The following is a 12,646-nucleotide window of genomic DNA, read 5'->3' as shown; positions in this document are numbered from 1 at the left end:
ATCGCCATGGAAGTAATCGCGTTTCCTGCGATTCGTCTTCAGCTCCGGCCACTTTCTTCGACCGTCTCTTTCCTATTTTGTCTCTATCATCTCGACTAGATACTTTCAATAGCTTAGCTCGAGTAGAGGGTCGACAGTCTATGTCCTTTGCTTCTTCTTGTCTGATACCACAGGGAGGCCCCATATCCGCTATTGGCGCGGCTGTTGTAATATCGAACGATTGTTCAGAAAATTTGTTTTCCGATAATACCGAAAGTAACGAACAGTGCGTTGGTAGCAAATAAAATAAAATGTACCAGGTATAGACGCGTAGGTACGTGACTTTCAAATTACAAGATATTTTACAAATTCTTTAACTGGCTCAGAGTTTTTACATTTTTATCTCGATCGACAATTATGTTCTCCGAAATTATACGCGTATATTCTTAGTTGCATTTTCATAAAATTTACCTTTGTCAGAATAATCCAACTGGTATGTTGTCTTCAGTCGATCTTCGTCAACGCGTTTAATTACTTCGTCGATAGGAGTACTCTGTAGAACTCCATAGAGATTAGGATGTTTCTCTTCCAACTGAAACGACCGTCTCGACGTAATACAATTGTAAGACGATTTACACCATTATTGGTTTACCTTTCTCATGTACGTGGCTGGTTGATCGAATCTCGTGGCTTCAGTTTCCGGATGCGGTCCCGTTTTTGCAGGATAAAGCTTTGGGTCCAGAAGCCGCCCCATGGGACCCGTGCGACTCCAGTCGTAATCGTCCCCGCAACGTACAAGGGGCTTTATCTCTCGTGGACGATCATGGCATTTACAAGAAGCATACTCGCTTAGCGAAGTTATCTTACGTTTGTACCTGGTCGAAGGCCACGTGTAATCCTTTTTATACGTCGTAAGATATTGGGCCATAGTGCGTTCACCTCTTATTTTCCAGCGGTGATTTTATTTTTGAATTGATGGTTTTATTATAGACTTTTTATATCTCACATTTTTCATATCAGCCTAATTTCGATGAAAGGTATATATTTCGTGAGTCATGCGTGTTATAATTAAATTTCGTGTCGAATCTTTTTGTATCAGGCCATTCCATAAAAAGTATCATCCGTTGCCTTACTAGTTCGAATTTCGAAGGTAAAATCAAATGGTAATTGCCGAAATTTATGATCAGCAATTAGAAAGATAGATAGTATTGATACAGAATAATTGTTTCATCGTGACAATGTTCGGTTCCACTTATATCTTCGTTCAGTCACGATATCTATGATTAACCCATATCTTGTGTATATTTGCTTACTAGAATTTCTTTCAGAGATTATCGAAACGCTGAATGATTAAACGTTACTCCATCATTTGTATCTGCGTGTGTGTTTCGTTGACTAATGGTTTTATCTTAATCATCATAGTTTTATGGTACGTGTCTTGGTCGATGTTAATCGGCGGAAAATTTACGGACAAAGTTGACAGAATTTGATCAGTTAAGCAGCAAAGTTCTGGCAGTGAAGGGGAACCATTGGCGACATTCAGGCGTTTTCATCGTTTCCGAACGTCGTAACAGTTAGCGACCCGAAAGTTCACTAATTTTGCCAGTTCAAACAAACGGCCACAGCGGTCGTACAACTCCCGTCTGGAGAACGGTGTCGGCGCGTGCGATTTTAAGTTGCAACGTCCGCTGTGCAAATAAACTTTGCCCAATAAATAGTCGTAGACTACGATACTGTTCACGCGTTTACGTGCAATCGCAAACAAAGATGCCACACAACATGGCACCGTTCGTTTAAGATTATTGTGTTTGGCGTAGTGCCACTTTCAATAGAAGTTATCCATTTTCCAGGTCAATATTTCAGTCTGACTGAATCACATCGAAAAAAGAAAAAAGATATTCTTCTATGTTCTTTCATCTTACAGACGACTCTATTAGAGAACTTTCTTCTCCTTATCGTTTCTTTTCTCTTATATCGTTCCAACGTGAGATACTTGATATTGATATTTTCCTTTTTACAAAATTCCTCTTTAATTACGATTATTTTGTACATTAGAGACGGCTGCGCGGCATTAATCTTATTCTCACCCCTACCTTTTCTATCGCGATTGGCCCGGCTCCAAGACCAACAGATAGTTCAATGTAGGCTCTAGACATAGGCTACCGACTTCAATCGACGGTACAACCAAAGTCGTGCTCGCTTTATTTAGAGATACATCAATTCGAAAGTTCGGTCACTCTGCTTCCGGAATCCGCGCTGTCTTCTTCGTCCCGGGGACAGACAAACGAATGAATTCCATTCGAATCACGGGACTCATTCTGCCCAGACAGTGACATACAACTTGCCTCATCGGGATACCTTAAGCTTTCCTTTGATCCTAGCCTCCGTATAAATTACTCTCGTTATAAATTAATTCGAAGAATTAATATAAAATTATTCTTTTGCATCTTTCTCACGGCTTGCATGTTATTTTTCACGTATACGAAATGTATCAAACTTTTTAATGTTTCTGTTTCTATAAGTTCCGACGAGACGTTAAATTAGAAGAACATCTCAGAAATAATATTCGACGTTAATTTAGTAAATTTGAGATCTTCACATGATGTATCCAATGCATCTCCTGTTTCGATTTAGCGAAACGATGATGTCACAGGCTATCGAACGCTCAGACGACGAAATAATCGGTCGAAACGAATCATCCTTGTCTTCGTTCATCTTTTGGCAAAACGTTTGGTCCCGTAGGAAGGAAAGCTCGGAAACGGACTGTACTACTGATGGTTGCTCTAAAGATATCGCTGCGTCCACGCAGCCAGGAATAGAACCGTGACGTCGTTGTTCGTCGACGAACGAATACTAACTCTTCGGTTCGTCGTACACCGACAGTTAGCCAATGCGATACGCTTCGAGGTCGACGATGAACATGATCCTACGAATGCCACCCCGTGATTCTGATTTTGTTCCAAACACTTCCTACTTTTCCTCTGATTACGCCAGTTTTACGAAAAGTTTCCGTCTTGATCTCTTATCAGTTGTCTGTTTTAACGTCTTGATCTTGTCTCGTGATCTTAGAATTTGAGATCAGGCGGAGTATTATTTATATTCATCTACATTCAGTAATCAAAGGAATTTAAGAATACGTATTTAACAGAGCAGAGTTTATTTCCTCTTTCATAAGAAGGTGTCCTCTTTCCATTGCAAATTGTTACGTTCGTAAGCGTAATTCAGGTCGACGAGTCAAATTATACTCGTTTAAGTGTCCCTACAAAGACCTACAAATTTACATTTTACACCGAAAGTATCACTTTCAACATTCATATCGATTCTGTAGCTTCTCTTCTTTTCTTAATGACTGCTAAGTTCTTTTAATTTTAGATTCTATTCTTCTTTGACAACCTTGTCCGTGTAGTCGAATGTTTTTCCTTAATTTAGCGATTAGAGATAGCGATAATCGGAGACGAAACTTATAAATATAATTATAGATATAAAATACGATGTCACTGGACGACAAAGAATTTTTCCTACAAACACGAAGACGAAACCTTACTACAAGTAGTAGAAGTTTTTAATAAGAAAGGAAGATCAAATTCAGACACCAGCAACGATAATTTATCGCCAAACTGTGCTTCTTCGTTCCGTGGCTTAATTTCCCGGTTTGCAAGCTCGAAAAGACAGACTGAAGGGAAAGGGTGTGAAAAGTAAAAAAATAACAGGAGGATGACACCGGCGCGTACATAGCCGATAAAAATCGTTGACAAGAGCCAGACCGTAAATTTCTTAGTGGAAAGAATTATTGCTGCCGGATAAAGACGACCAGGCAACAACGAAGATCTGACCAAAAGCGCACGTGGAGAACACGAAGTCGCGGAGAAACGTGGCGTTACTGACATTAAGTTACTCGCTTTTCGTTTCTTCGCTTTTTGAAGTGCTGCGTTCCCGAGTGCTACGGTGTGACTCAAGCACAAGGGAAAAAAGAGTCGATGGACTGGCATGGAGAACGCCGTCTAACTCGAAAGAACTCGCTGACAAAGAGACCCGCTGCAGCTTGCTTCAAATTAATCCGTGTATTATTTTCCACTTGTTCTCCGGGGCTTTTAACCCTGAAGCGCCGCGTTTCGTGTCTTTTTTCGCATTCTTCTCACGAATTCTTTGCTCCTGTTCTTCAAAATGAACTTCTATTATGAAACTAAATATTTCATAAATTCTTCTTTCTCTATGTATGTTATTTGATAAATTAACCTATCGACAGAGTTTTCTGACGCTTTTCATTAATACTGTAAATGTATTAAGCAGATTCGTTCTTTGGGTGAAATAAAGGGTTAGTTCACTTACATAACTCCCTCTCGTATCTATTATCCCTATCGTATCTATATCTATATCTTTCTCTATATATGTTATTTGATAAATTAACCTATCGACAGAGTTTTCTGACGCTTTTCATTAATACTGTAAATGTATTAAGCAGATTCGTTCTTTGGGTGAAATAAAGGGTTAGTTCACTTACATAACTCCCTCTCGTATCTATATCGAGAGCGAAAGGGGTGATTCAGAGCGGATCGACGGGAGGTCGTGGTACGCTAGAGAAGGACCGTATTCCAAGTATGAGGGCGTCGTTAATCAGACGTGACGCATCTTCCAGAAATCCGTGCAATTGGAAAACTAAAATCGTATAGAAACAAGACGGATAGTGGTCTGGTCGACTGTCGCCTACTCATCTCTCCGCAGCAGGAAGCAGACCAACTCCATCAAAATAGCTCCAAACCCATTAGCATTCATTAGTGCATTAGTGCCTCTATCCTCCTTCCAACCACCAAATATTATCTTTTATACGATATTATCTTTTATATACTCGAAGAGGAATAATACTAAAGAGCACGAGCAATTGCAAAGCAGTAAACGATCCTCGCAAACTTATCAGCTCACCTTTTCACAGCTCGTATTTTTCAGCTGACCATCAGTCGCCTGTCGTATCATCCCGGATTAAAGATTTCGTGCTTTATGAAGACAGATTGCGCGGATGTTGCGTTAAATAAAAAATCGCGTTCGAGAAGGAAACAATTCTAATCAACTGTCTTTCCTAATTTACATATTCGTTTTTATTTTATGGAACTTGTACTTTCTCGTCGTGTCGTTTCACCCTCGATCGAAGACTTCGCTGCTCGTATACGCTGCTCCAGGGAGACAAATTGGGCGGGTGCGGCGTTAAATTAAAAATCATTCGCGTTTTACACGCAGACAACGGGTAACGGGAGGAGTCAGGCGAGTCTCATTAAATTTATACCGACGTTCACATTCCTGTCCGACGACGTAGCACCCAATTAAACGTTTGATATAGGGTGGACCCCCGTGTTTTGACTTTCGACCGGCATCGTGTCCGCGCGACACTGTCGCCACCGGCAAAAATAATCCGCGTTCGAAGGGGACTCACCGGAGAAGGGAATTCGCGACGGAGGTTCGCGGAACCAGACGCGATTCCCCTTTCGTACAAAGCGCGAGAAATTACGGCCACAGTGGCAAGCTTGTGCACGCCAAGGCCGCCCTTTTTCTTCAGCCTTCTTAACGACGTCGTTACGTGTCCTTCTTCCTCGATGGTTTTATCACTGCCGAGGAGTTAAGCGATTTATTCCTCTTACAGCCTCTTACTTATTCCTCTAATTTGTTTTCGTAAACGTTTAGTGGGTAAATTTTGTTGATTAGTCAGGTTGGAGAATTGTTAGTCACCTTAGCGTCGTTGGTTTATGGGCTTGGATTCAGATTGTTTTTATTCGTATGGTTCTATCGCGATTTTACAAGTCACGATGCTTTTTTATTTCTTTTTAATTTGTTAGTTGGTTCGTGCTACTCTTTTTCTATTAGAAGCGTGTTTAGGTACAGTGTTTAACGATAGATACGACAGAGTTTTAGGTTGATTATGATCCTCGAAAGGGCAGATGATATGATGTATTCTTAGCTTAAATGGTAAACAAGCAAAAAATTATAATATTGGAGTAAGAAAATAGATTAGAAATATTTGATATAATGGTTTTGTAAATATCAACTAACACAGTGAGTAAGAAATAAATTTCAGAACTTTGGATTATTAATTTCTCGTGTTTCTCAATTTCTCTCTCTTCTTCATCTCGTACGGATCATCAAGACGAATCGCTGCTATTATTGTTATTTAGGATAAGAATTACGTTTGTTTCTCCCAGTAAAACGTTTACACCGATGTTCTCGAATTTGTCGTCGGGTTTGAACACGACGCTTGTTTAATATCATTTGATTTAGAGGGACACCGGGCCTCGGCAGAAAATCGAGAATGTGATCCGATGATCAAAATTTCGGTATAAAGTACCGAGGATCAGTCGCAGTCTTTGCTCTGAACGTAAAATGGCTACTTCATATCGTTACGGGCGACCGTGCCGTCAAATTAATTCGTCGTGATTCCTGTTTTTCAACCGTGTTTCTTTCGTGTTTTCAGTCTCGCGCGAGATGTTCGAGATTCATGCGCGTAAACGTCAGTCTTTTAAACTCTCTTCTCCCCTTCGATTCAATTTTTCCCGCGAATAATGACTCCCAACGTGCATTTCTCTTCCCAACAACGAAACATCGTGTTGCAAATAATTGCGCTGCACACGGACATTTGATATTCTTTTTATCACGGTTTCCTTCGTAAATATCTTTATATAGTAAAATGGTAAGAAAGGAGAGCTAAAGGGTAGTCAGGTTTTTAAGGCCGGTGTCTCAGTTACATTATGGCAACATTATTCTAGGATACACTAACATGGCAGAACTGCCTCTGTAGAAAGTAGTGTTAGATATTCTTGGCACGTACTGCCCTTATTGGGACAACGAACTGAAATGATTCCTAGAACATTATGAAAGTGTTGACGAACGATCATCAAGATCGCGCTGAGATAAATACGATGAAATAATATGACCGTATATAAAGAATCGTTAAAAATGTACAAGTATTTACAATTCGTTTATCAACTTTTCAATTTATTTAGCGGTAATTTAGATATTTAATATACACACATATATACACACGCGTTTTCCAATATACCTTGGTTATCTTTTCTTAACCAAAACATACTTCTCAGAATCTATTTCGAATTTTTAGTTTCCGAAATATTATCAAGGTTTTCTTCCAAGTAATCCTAACTTCATCAAGGAAGTTAATTTTCAGGAACGACTCTTGCTTTTCGCACGATCGTTTAGAACGTTCACCGTTTCACAAAATATCTTCGAATTTCGTCGCGTTTCTTGCGACTAGCGAACTGATTCAGTTTCTTTGTTCGAGGAAACACTACTCGGTAGGTGTGAGGACACCGATGTAAGCCGGTTCAAAATCCCTGGAATACGAGTTCGATGCCGGTGTAGCATTTTTGGATTTCGAGGAACATCCAAGATCAAGCATAGGCGCGAGTGTATGCAAACTCCCTTTCGAAATCTCTTCCTTTCAAATGGACCATTATTCGGTGAACGAACATTGTTCGACGAATAACGTGTTCTCGTGGAACTAGGGTTATTGTCCCACCGTGTCGCGATTACTTGAACAATGATCAAAGTCACGTGAAATAAGATTCTGGTTAGAGAAAATGGAGGATCGATCTTCGAACGTGGCTCGTTTCCACGAGACGATCATTTATCTTGGACAGTTAGGGTTTTTAATTTTAGATAGATTCTATGAATTTTGAAGAACCATGAAAAGACAATCGAACTTAATCTGTACGTTTTAAATTATCGATATTAGGGTCTCCTAAAGTTTATCTCTTTCATAAATCCTTGTTTGTTGGGACATTAAATAATTATTATTATTATAGTTGTTTCGGTGTTTTCTATTTTTGGATCATACAACTTTCGTTATTCGTCGTAATACTCGAGAGACTAAAGTCAGTCAGATGAAAGATATTTGCTTTATTACATTGATCAACGTCATTTTCCAATATCGTTTCAAGTTTTGTTCAGATCCTCGATAATAAGACGATAAAATTACCTTATTATTCGCGCTGTTCTCACTTTTCAGCCACGAAGATATCGTTTTAGAAACGTTTCAAAGCAGAAGACTCGATTAATAGAGAACCACTCGAGCACTGAAAGATTCCCTTCCAATGCAAAATCAATTCTTCGATTTATTCGACTTCTCGTTGTTCCATCCCTCGTCTACAAACTATCCTCAGAAAAACACAGCATCGTTGCTTCAAAAGCACCAGGGGAACAAGTTAAATACCCAAACACAATGTGCAACTTCCTTAATTAACGGCTGCAACGCTGCATATTATAGGCGAAGTCGCACAATTTTTCAATTTAATTAGGCGTGCGTCTGTCGACAAATCGACTGGGATCGCGTTACAAACGGACTTGCCAAAACCCTCGTTAACAACCTGCTAGTTAGCGCGATGATGCTTGACGATAATCCATCGCATTCCTTCGCGCAGGAAAGTAAGGAAAATAAAAGATAAGCAAGGAAAAGGAAAACGGGTTTGCTCGTGCGTTCTTCATCAACGCGTATAGACACACGAGGTGTTTCGTTATTTATACAGTCGTGACATTTTCCGTTTCGATCCCTCTAGCATTCGCCGACAGGTTGACGCTTCGCGCGTCTTCCGTCGCGCTTAACGTCTGCCAAAAAGCTCGCCTAACCGTGCTGCCAGTTTACACGAGATAACGCGTAGCGGACGTACCAACGGCAAACTCGATTATAGAACGCTATTTCTATATTCTCATTATAATTAGACTGTTTCTAAATATGGACGTTTAAATGCAAGCACCATGTGTAACGCAAGTATTTCCATGACGAATGAAATTCGCTCGTTAATGTAGCTCAGCTGAATCGCGATGGATAAATGTAGATATTGCTATTTGTTACTTGCTTGTGCTATTGTGATTGGCCAACGTTTGTCGTCTGATATATGCTTTACCTATATATACATATACACGTATACACGTTATACAATTGCCTGGTGAAATATCGTAGTAGGTGATGGATAGATCGTATAGATATCGATGCAGCGATAGCAGATTTAAAGGAAATAATCGAATATCTTACGAACAGATTGACTTATATCTGTAGAATCCTTTTAAATATAAAGATAGATTTTACAATTTCAATAAAAGAATCGATTTCATAAACTATGTGGATCAAATATCTTTTACTCTTTTTGATGCATATCGGTGAATATTCCAAGTATATAGAAGATGCAGGAAAATTGTGTGAATGGAGGAAATGTTTATGAATGATGGCGATCCATGTTTCGTGTCTTTTCATAATAGTAAAGAAACGAGAAACTGTTTTCATGTGCAAAATTTGAAATAGCGTAATCTTTTCTTTTTTTTTTTTTTCTTATCGAAATGAGTGATTTTTCGTGAAAAAAGTTGAATCACGTTGTTGTTTCTGTAGAAGTTTGGTGGCTTTCGTTCATTGCCTTTTAGTTGTAAGTAAACGATCCCGAAATCGCTCGTAGTTTGTAGAATCACGCGGCCATCGTCATCTTGACACTCATCGCGTTTCGTCGCGTGAATCCGAGGTCTGCCAAGAAACCCGATGACACAGTAATCGGTACAGGGTTCGACCAGTGACTCGTTATCGTGCAACATGTAGATGTAGGTCGTTAGTTTTATTTCCAATCGATTACCGCGTTGGTCAAAACAATTGATATAGAACGATCAATAAACAATTGTGTATCGTTTAACGAATATCATATTCGCTCCGTATGTCCGATGCGTAGTTTTGTATTCAATTTTTCAGAAAGCTGTATTTGCCAGCAATTTTACATTTTTTATGTCCTTTACATTTTACAATATAACATTTTGCGTAGTTTAATACACGATCATCTAGCATCGTATAACTTTCGTTTATAATTACGTTCTTTCTCTAAATAAATTTCCAATGAAAACAGAAAAGAACAACATGAGTCACGTTGATTCTACCTTATTATCGAACAATCGATATTACACGCCAAACTTCCAAATTATCTACGACTATTGTATAATAGCACAATGTCATACACGAAATCATTGTGAAATTCTAAAATTAAGTTACTACATATAGAAAAGAATTGTACACTCGGCCACAAAAGCAAAATATTATTTTCATTTTAATTATTCGTCTCATCAACAATTTTATCACATCAATCAATTTTTTTTTAGCTCGGATGTATCGATCTAGTAACTACATACGTCCAACGTTCAGAACACCTAACACGTGGTATTTTGCAAAACGAAATGTCAACGATATCAACCCGTTATAAATTATCAAACCAAATACACAACCTTTTTTCCCTACACGAATAATGAAAATAAACATCTAGTTAATAAAATAGAAAGGAAAAAGGAAGCCAGTCGTCACCACGCGTTTCGCTACCTAACGAGCCTCTTTCGCGAAACTCGATCGTTCCTCAGGGTTGAACTCCCCCCGGCTCCGTTATAACACGTCATCCTTTACTCGCTACAAGCGCGGTAAAAGGAGAAAACGTTCCAGCTAGCGGCCGGGAAGTTTCTTCCATGGAAACCAGCGACAGTTCTCGGTTGACACTTGCCACGGTCTGCCAAGAAGCCCGATTACACGATATCGGCGCTCGTGCGCGTCGTTTACGAGCGTGTGCCGCAGGACGGTCGCCCGAGTTGGAAGGACAGCGGTTTTAAAATAAGCTCACGAGAGTCCCAGCGCTCTGCCAATGCCTATCGGTCCAACCAGTCGGTGCGCGCTCTCCTTTTCAGCAGTCGTTGATCGTGCACCGTCCTCGCAACAACCGTCGTCGTCGTAGTCTTCGTCGTCCGGCCACTTGTCGTCACCGTACCAGTTGTCGTCGTTGTTCTGACTCGCGCGCGAGCTCAGAGAAAACCGGACGCGTTAACCGAGCGTCCTCGTTGCTGTACGTGTCGCGCGCGGCTACTAGTGCAACGATCTTCTCTTCTATCTTCTATCCAACCGATATTTCGTTTCTCCGCCGAGAATAATTACCGTACGATAAAGAACACAGTAAAGTAAACGGTTCGTACAACAGTAAAGAGAGAACGAGATAGAAGTTGAAGTTAAATCCGACCGAGCGTGTGTTTGTGTGCCAGGTGACACGTGGTGCCGGTCGGTCGTGTCCGGCGGCGATACTCGTCACGGATTCACACGGGTTCCACGCGAATGATTTATTATAGAGTTCACGGGTACGCGGGTGTATCGCGTAGTCGCGTTTGACAGCGCGTCGCGTTACGCGGCTACCTGTGCTCGCTGTGCATACGATACACGGTTGCAGAGAAGGTGATTTCCTTGAAAGGATACTCCCGTGTCAGCTACGAAGGAACGCGTACCGAACGCAAGAGTAAAAATAGGAGGTAATCAGTGTCTCGAATAGAACCGGGTTCGAATAGATCGTTGGGAAAGTGACTCGATTTAAAGTGACCAAGGTGTACTATGATCGTTGCTGTAAGAATTCTATTTGTCCGCACACTGTTACTTCGGACGAAGGTTTATCTAGTGTCCCAGTAACATCAACTGGATTTATTTAACGGGATGTGAATTGTAATTGAAAGGGATCGTACCTAGTAGAATTGCATTCGGAATTTCATGAAACGGAATTTTATTTAGTGTAAGAATAACACTGATCGAGTCTATTTATCCAAATGCGAGCTCTGGTTGAGAAAAGTTACGGTAGATATATGTCTATTTGAATTCCATTAATAAGAACAAATGAATTTCCATCGATTTCCTCGATTCTCTTATCTGAACGCGAAAACATTGTTTAAACGAAATGTCGTTGTTAATAGAAAGTACTATTATACATATAGTTTGTCCCAGGTTCAGGTGAATGGAATTCCATAATATTTGAGTTGGCAGTGAAGATATTCGAAAAATCGTTCTCACAAGCCAGACCACCGGTATCGTTCGTCGAACGTATGGTCGACGGTGTTTTCGTTATTTTAAGACAATGCTTATAGCGAAAGAACGAGTCGCACTACCCAACACGGACAGGAAATAAGGAGAAAGTGAAACGATAAATTCACAAAAGACGAGGAAGGCTGGTTCTTGCGAAAGCCTCCTCCGACTTGTACATTAACGCGAGGCGATATTAGAGCGGCACGAGTTTGTACACAAAGGCATGGTCGATGCAAATGGGCGATCAAAGGGGCAATGTTTCCAGTAGCACTTCATTAAACGCGCAAGCGTGTTTTTCGCGAAATGCGTCTCCCGCCGCGTCTCCTTTGTTTAGATGAATATATCCTACCTTTATTTTTAAACGTGACACAACTCAAAGGACAGTAGTTTTTCAAGAAAATATTAAAAACCATCTTTCGATATAACGATATATTATTTTGTTAATGAAGTTTACCACAAAAAAAAAAAAAAATGGAAAGGACAACACCTATAAAACGTGACTCGAGATTCATCAACTTATTAACTTATTAATCTAGTGATCTTAAAGACGTAATCTGATTTCTAATTTTCCATGTTGGTTTCCAAAACCACAGTCAATTTCATGTGTACGCTATTTTATTCCATTCGAAGGCAAGTTGTCTGAATTGCAACGAGTTGAAGAATAAATTTGTGCCGCATGAATACAAAGTTGGAGTAAAGTTACTTCAATTCGAGCGACTTAAATTAACCTGATTAATTTGAACGAGTGTTTAAAGAACTACAAAGGACTTTCTCATAAAGATGATTCGTAAAACAAGTTTTCCAATTTGTGTCAAGTTT

General features: G+C 39.9%; 1 protein-coding gene across 1 annotated transcript; it reads right to left on the bottom strand.

Moving 5' to 3' along the window:
* Positions 1-351: 351 nt before the first annotated feature.
* On the bottom strand, positions 352-1,892 carry LOC132907857 (uncharacterized). Its single transcript, XM_060961298.1, has 2 exons — positions 632-1,892; positions 352-571 (listed from the first exon to the last, which is right to left on the bottom strand). Exons 1-2 carry the CDS (start codon positions 905-907, stop codon positions 410-412), a joined length of 438 nt encoding a protein of 145 aa, XP_060817281.1. The 5' UTR covers positions 908-1,892; the 3' UTR covers positions 352-409.
* Between the last annotated feature and the right edge of the window lie 10,754 nt (positions 1,893-12,646).

This window comes from Bombus pascuorum, chromosome 6, assembly GCF_905332965.1.
Source record: "Bombus pascuorum chromosome 6, iyBomPasc1.1, whole genome shotgun sequence".
NCBI classification, from domain to species: domain Eukaryota; kingdom Metazoa; phylum Arthropoda; class Insecta; order Hymenoptera; family Apidae; genus Bombus; species Bombus pascuorum.
This window is presented reverse-complemented; position numbering and strand designations above follow the sequence as displayed.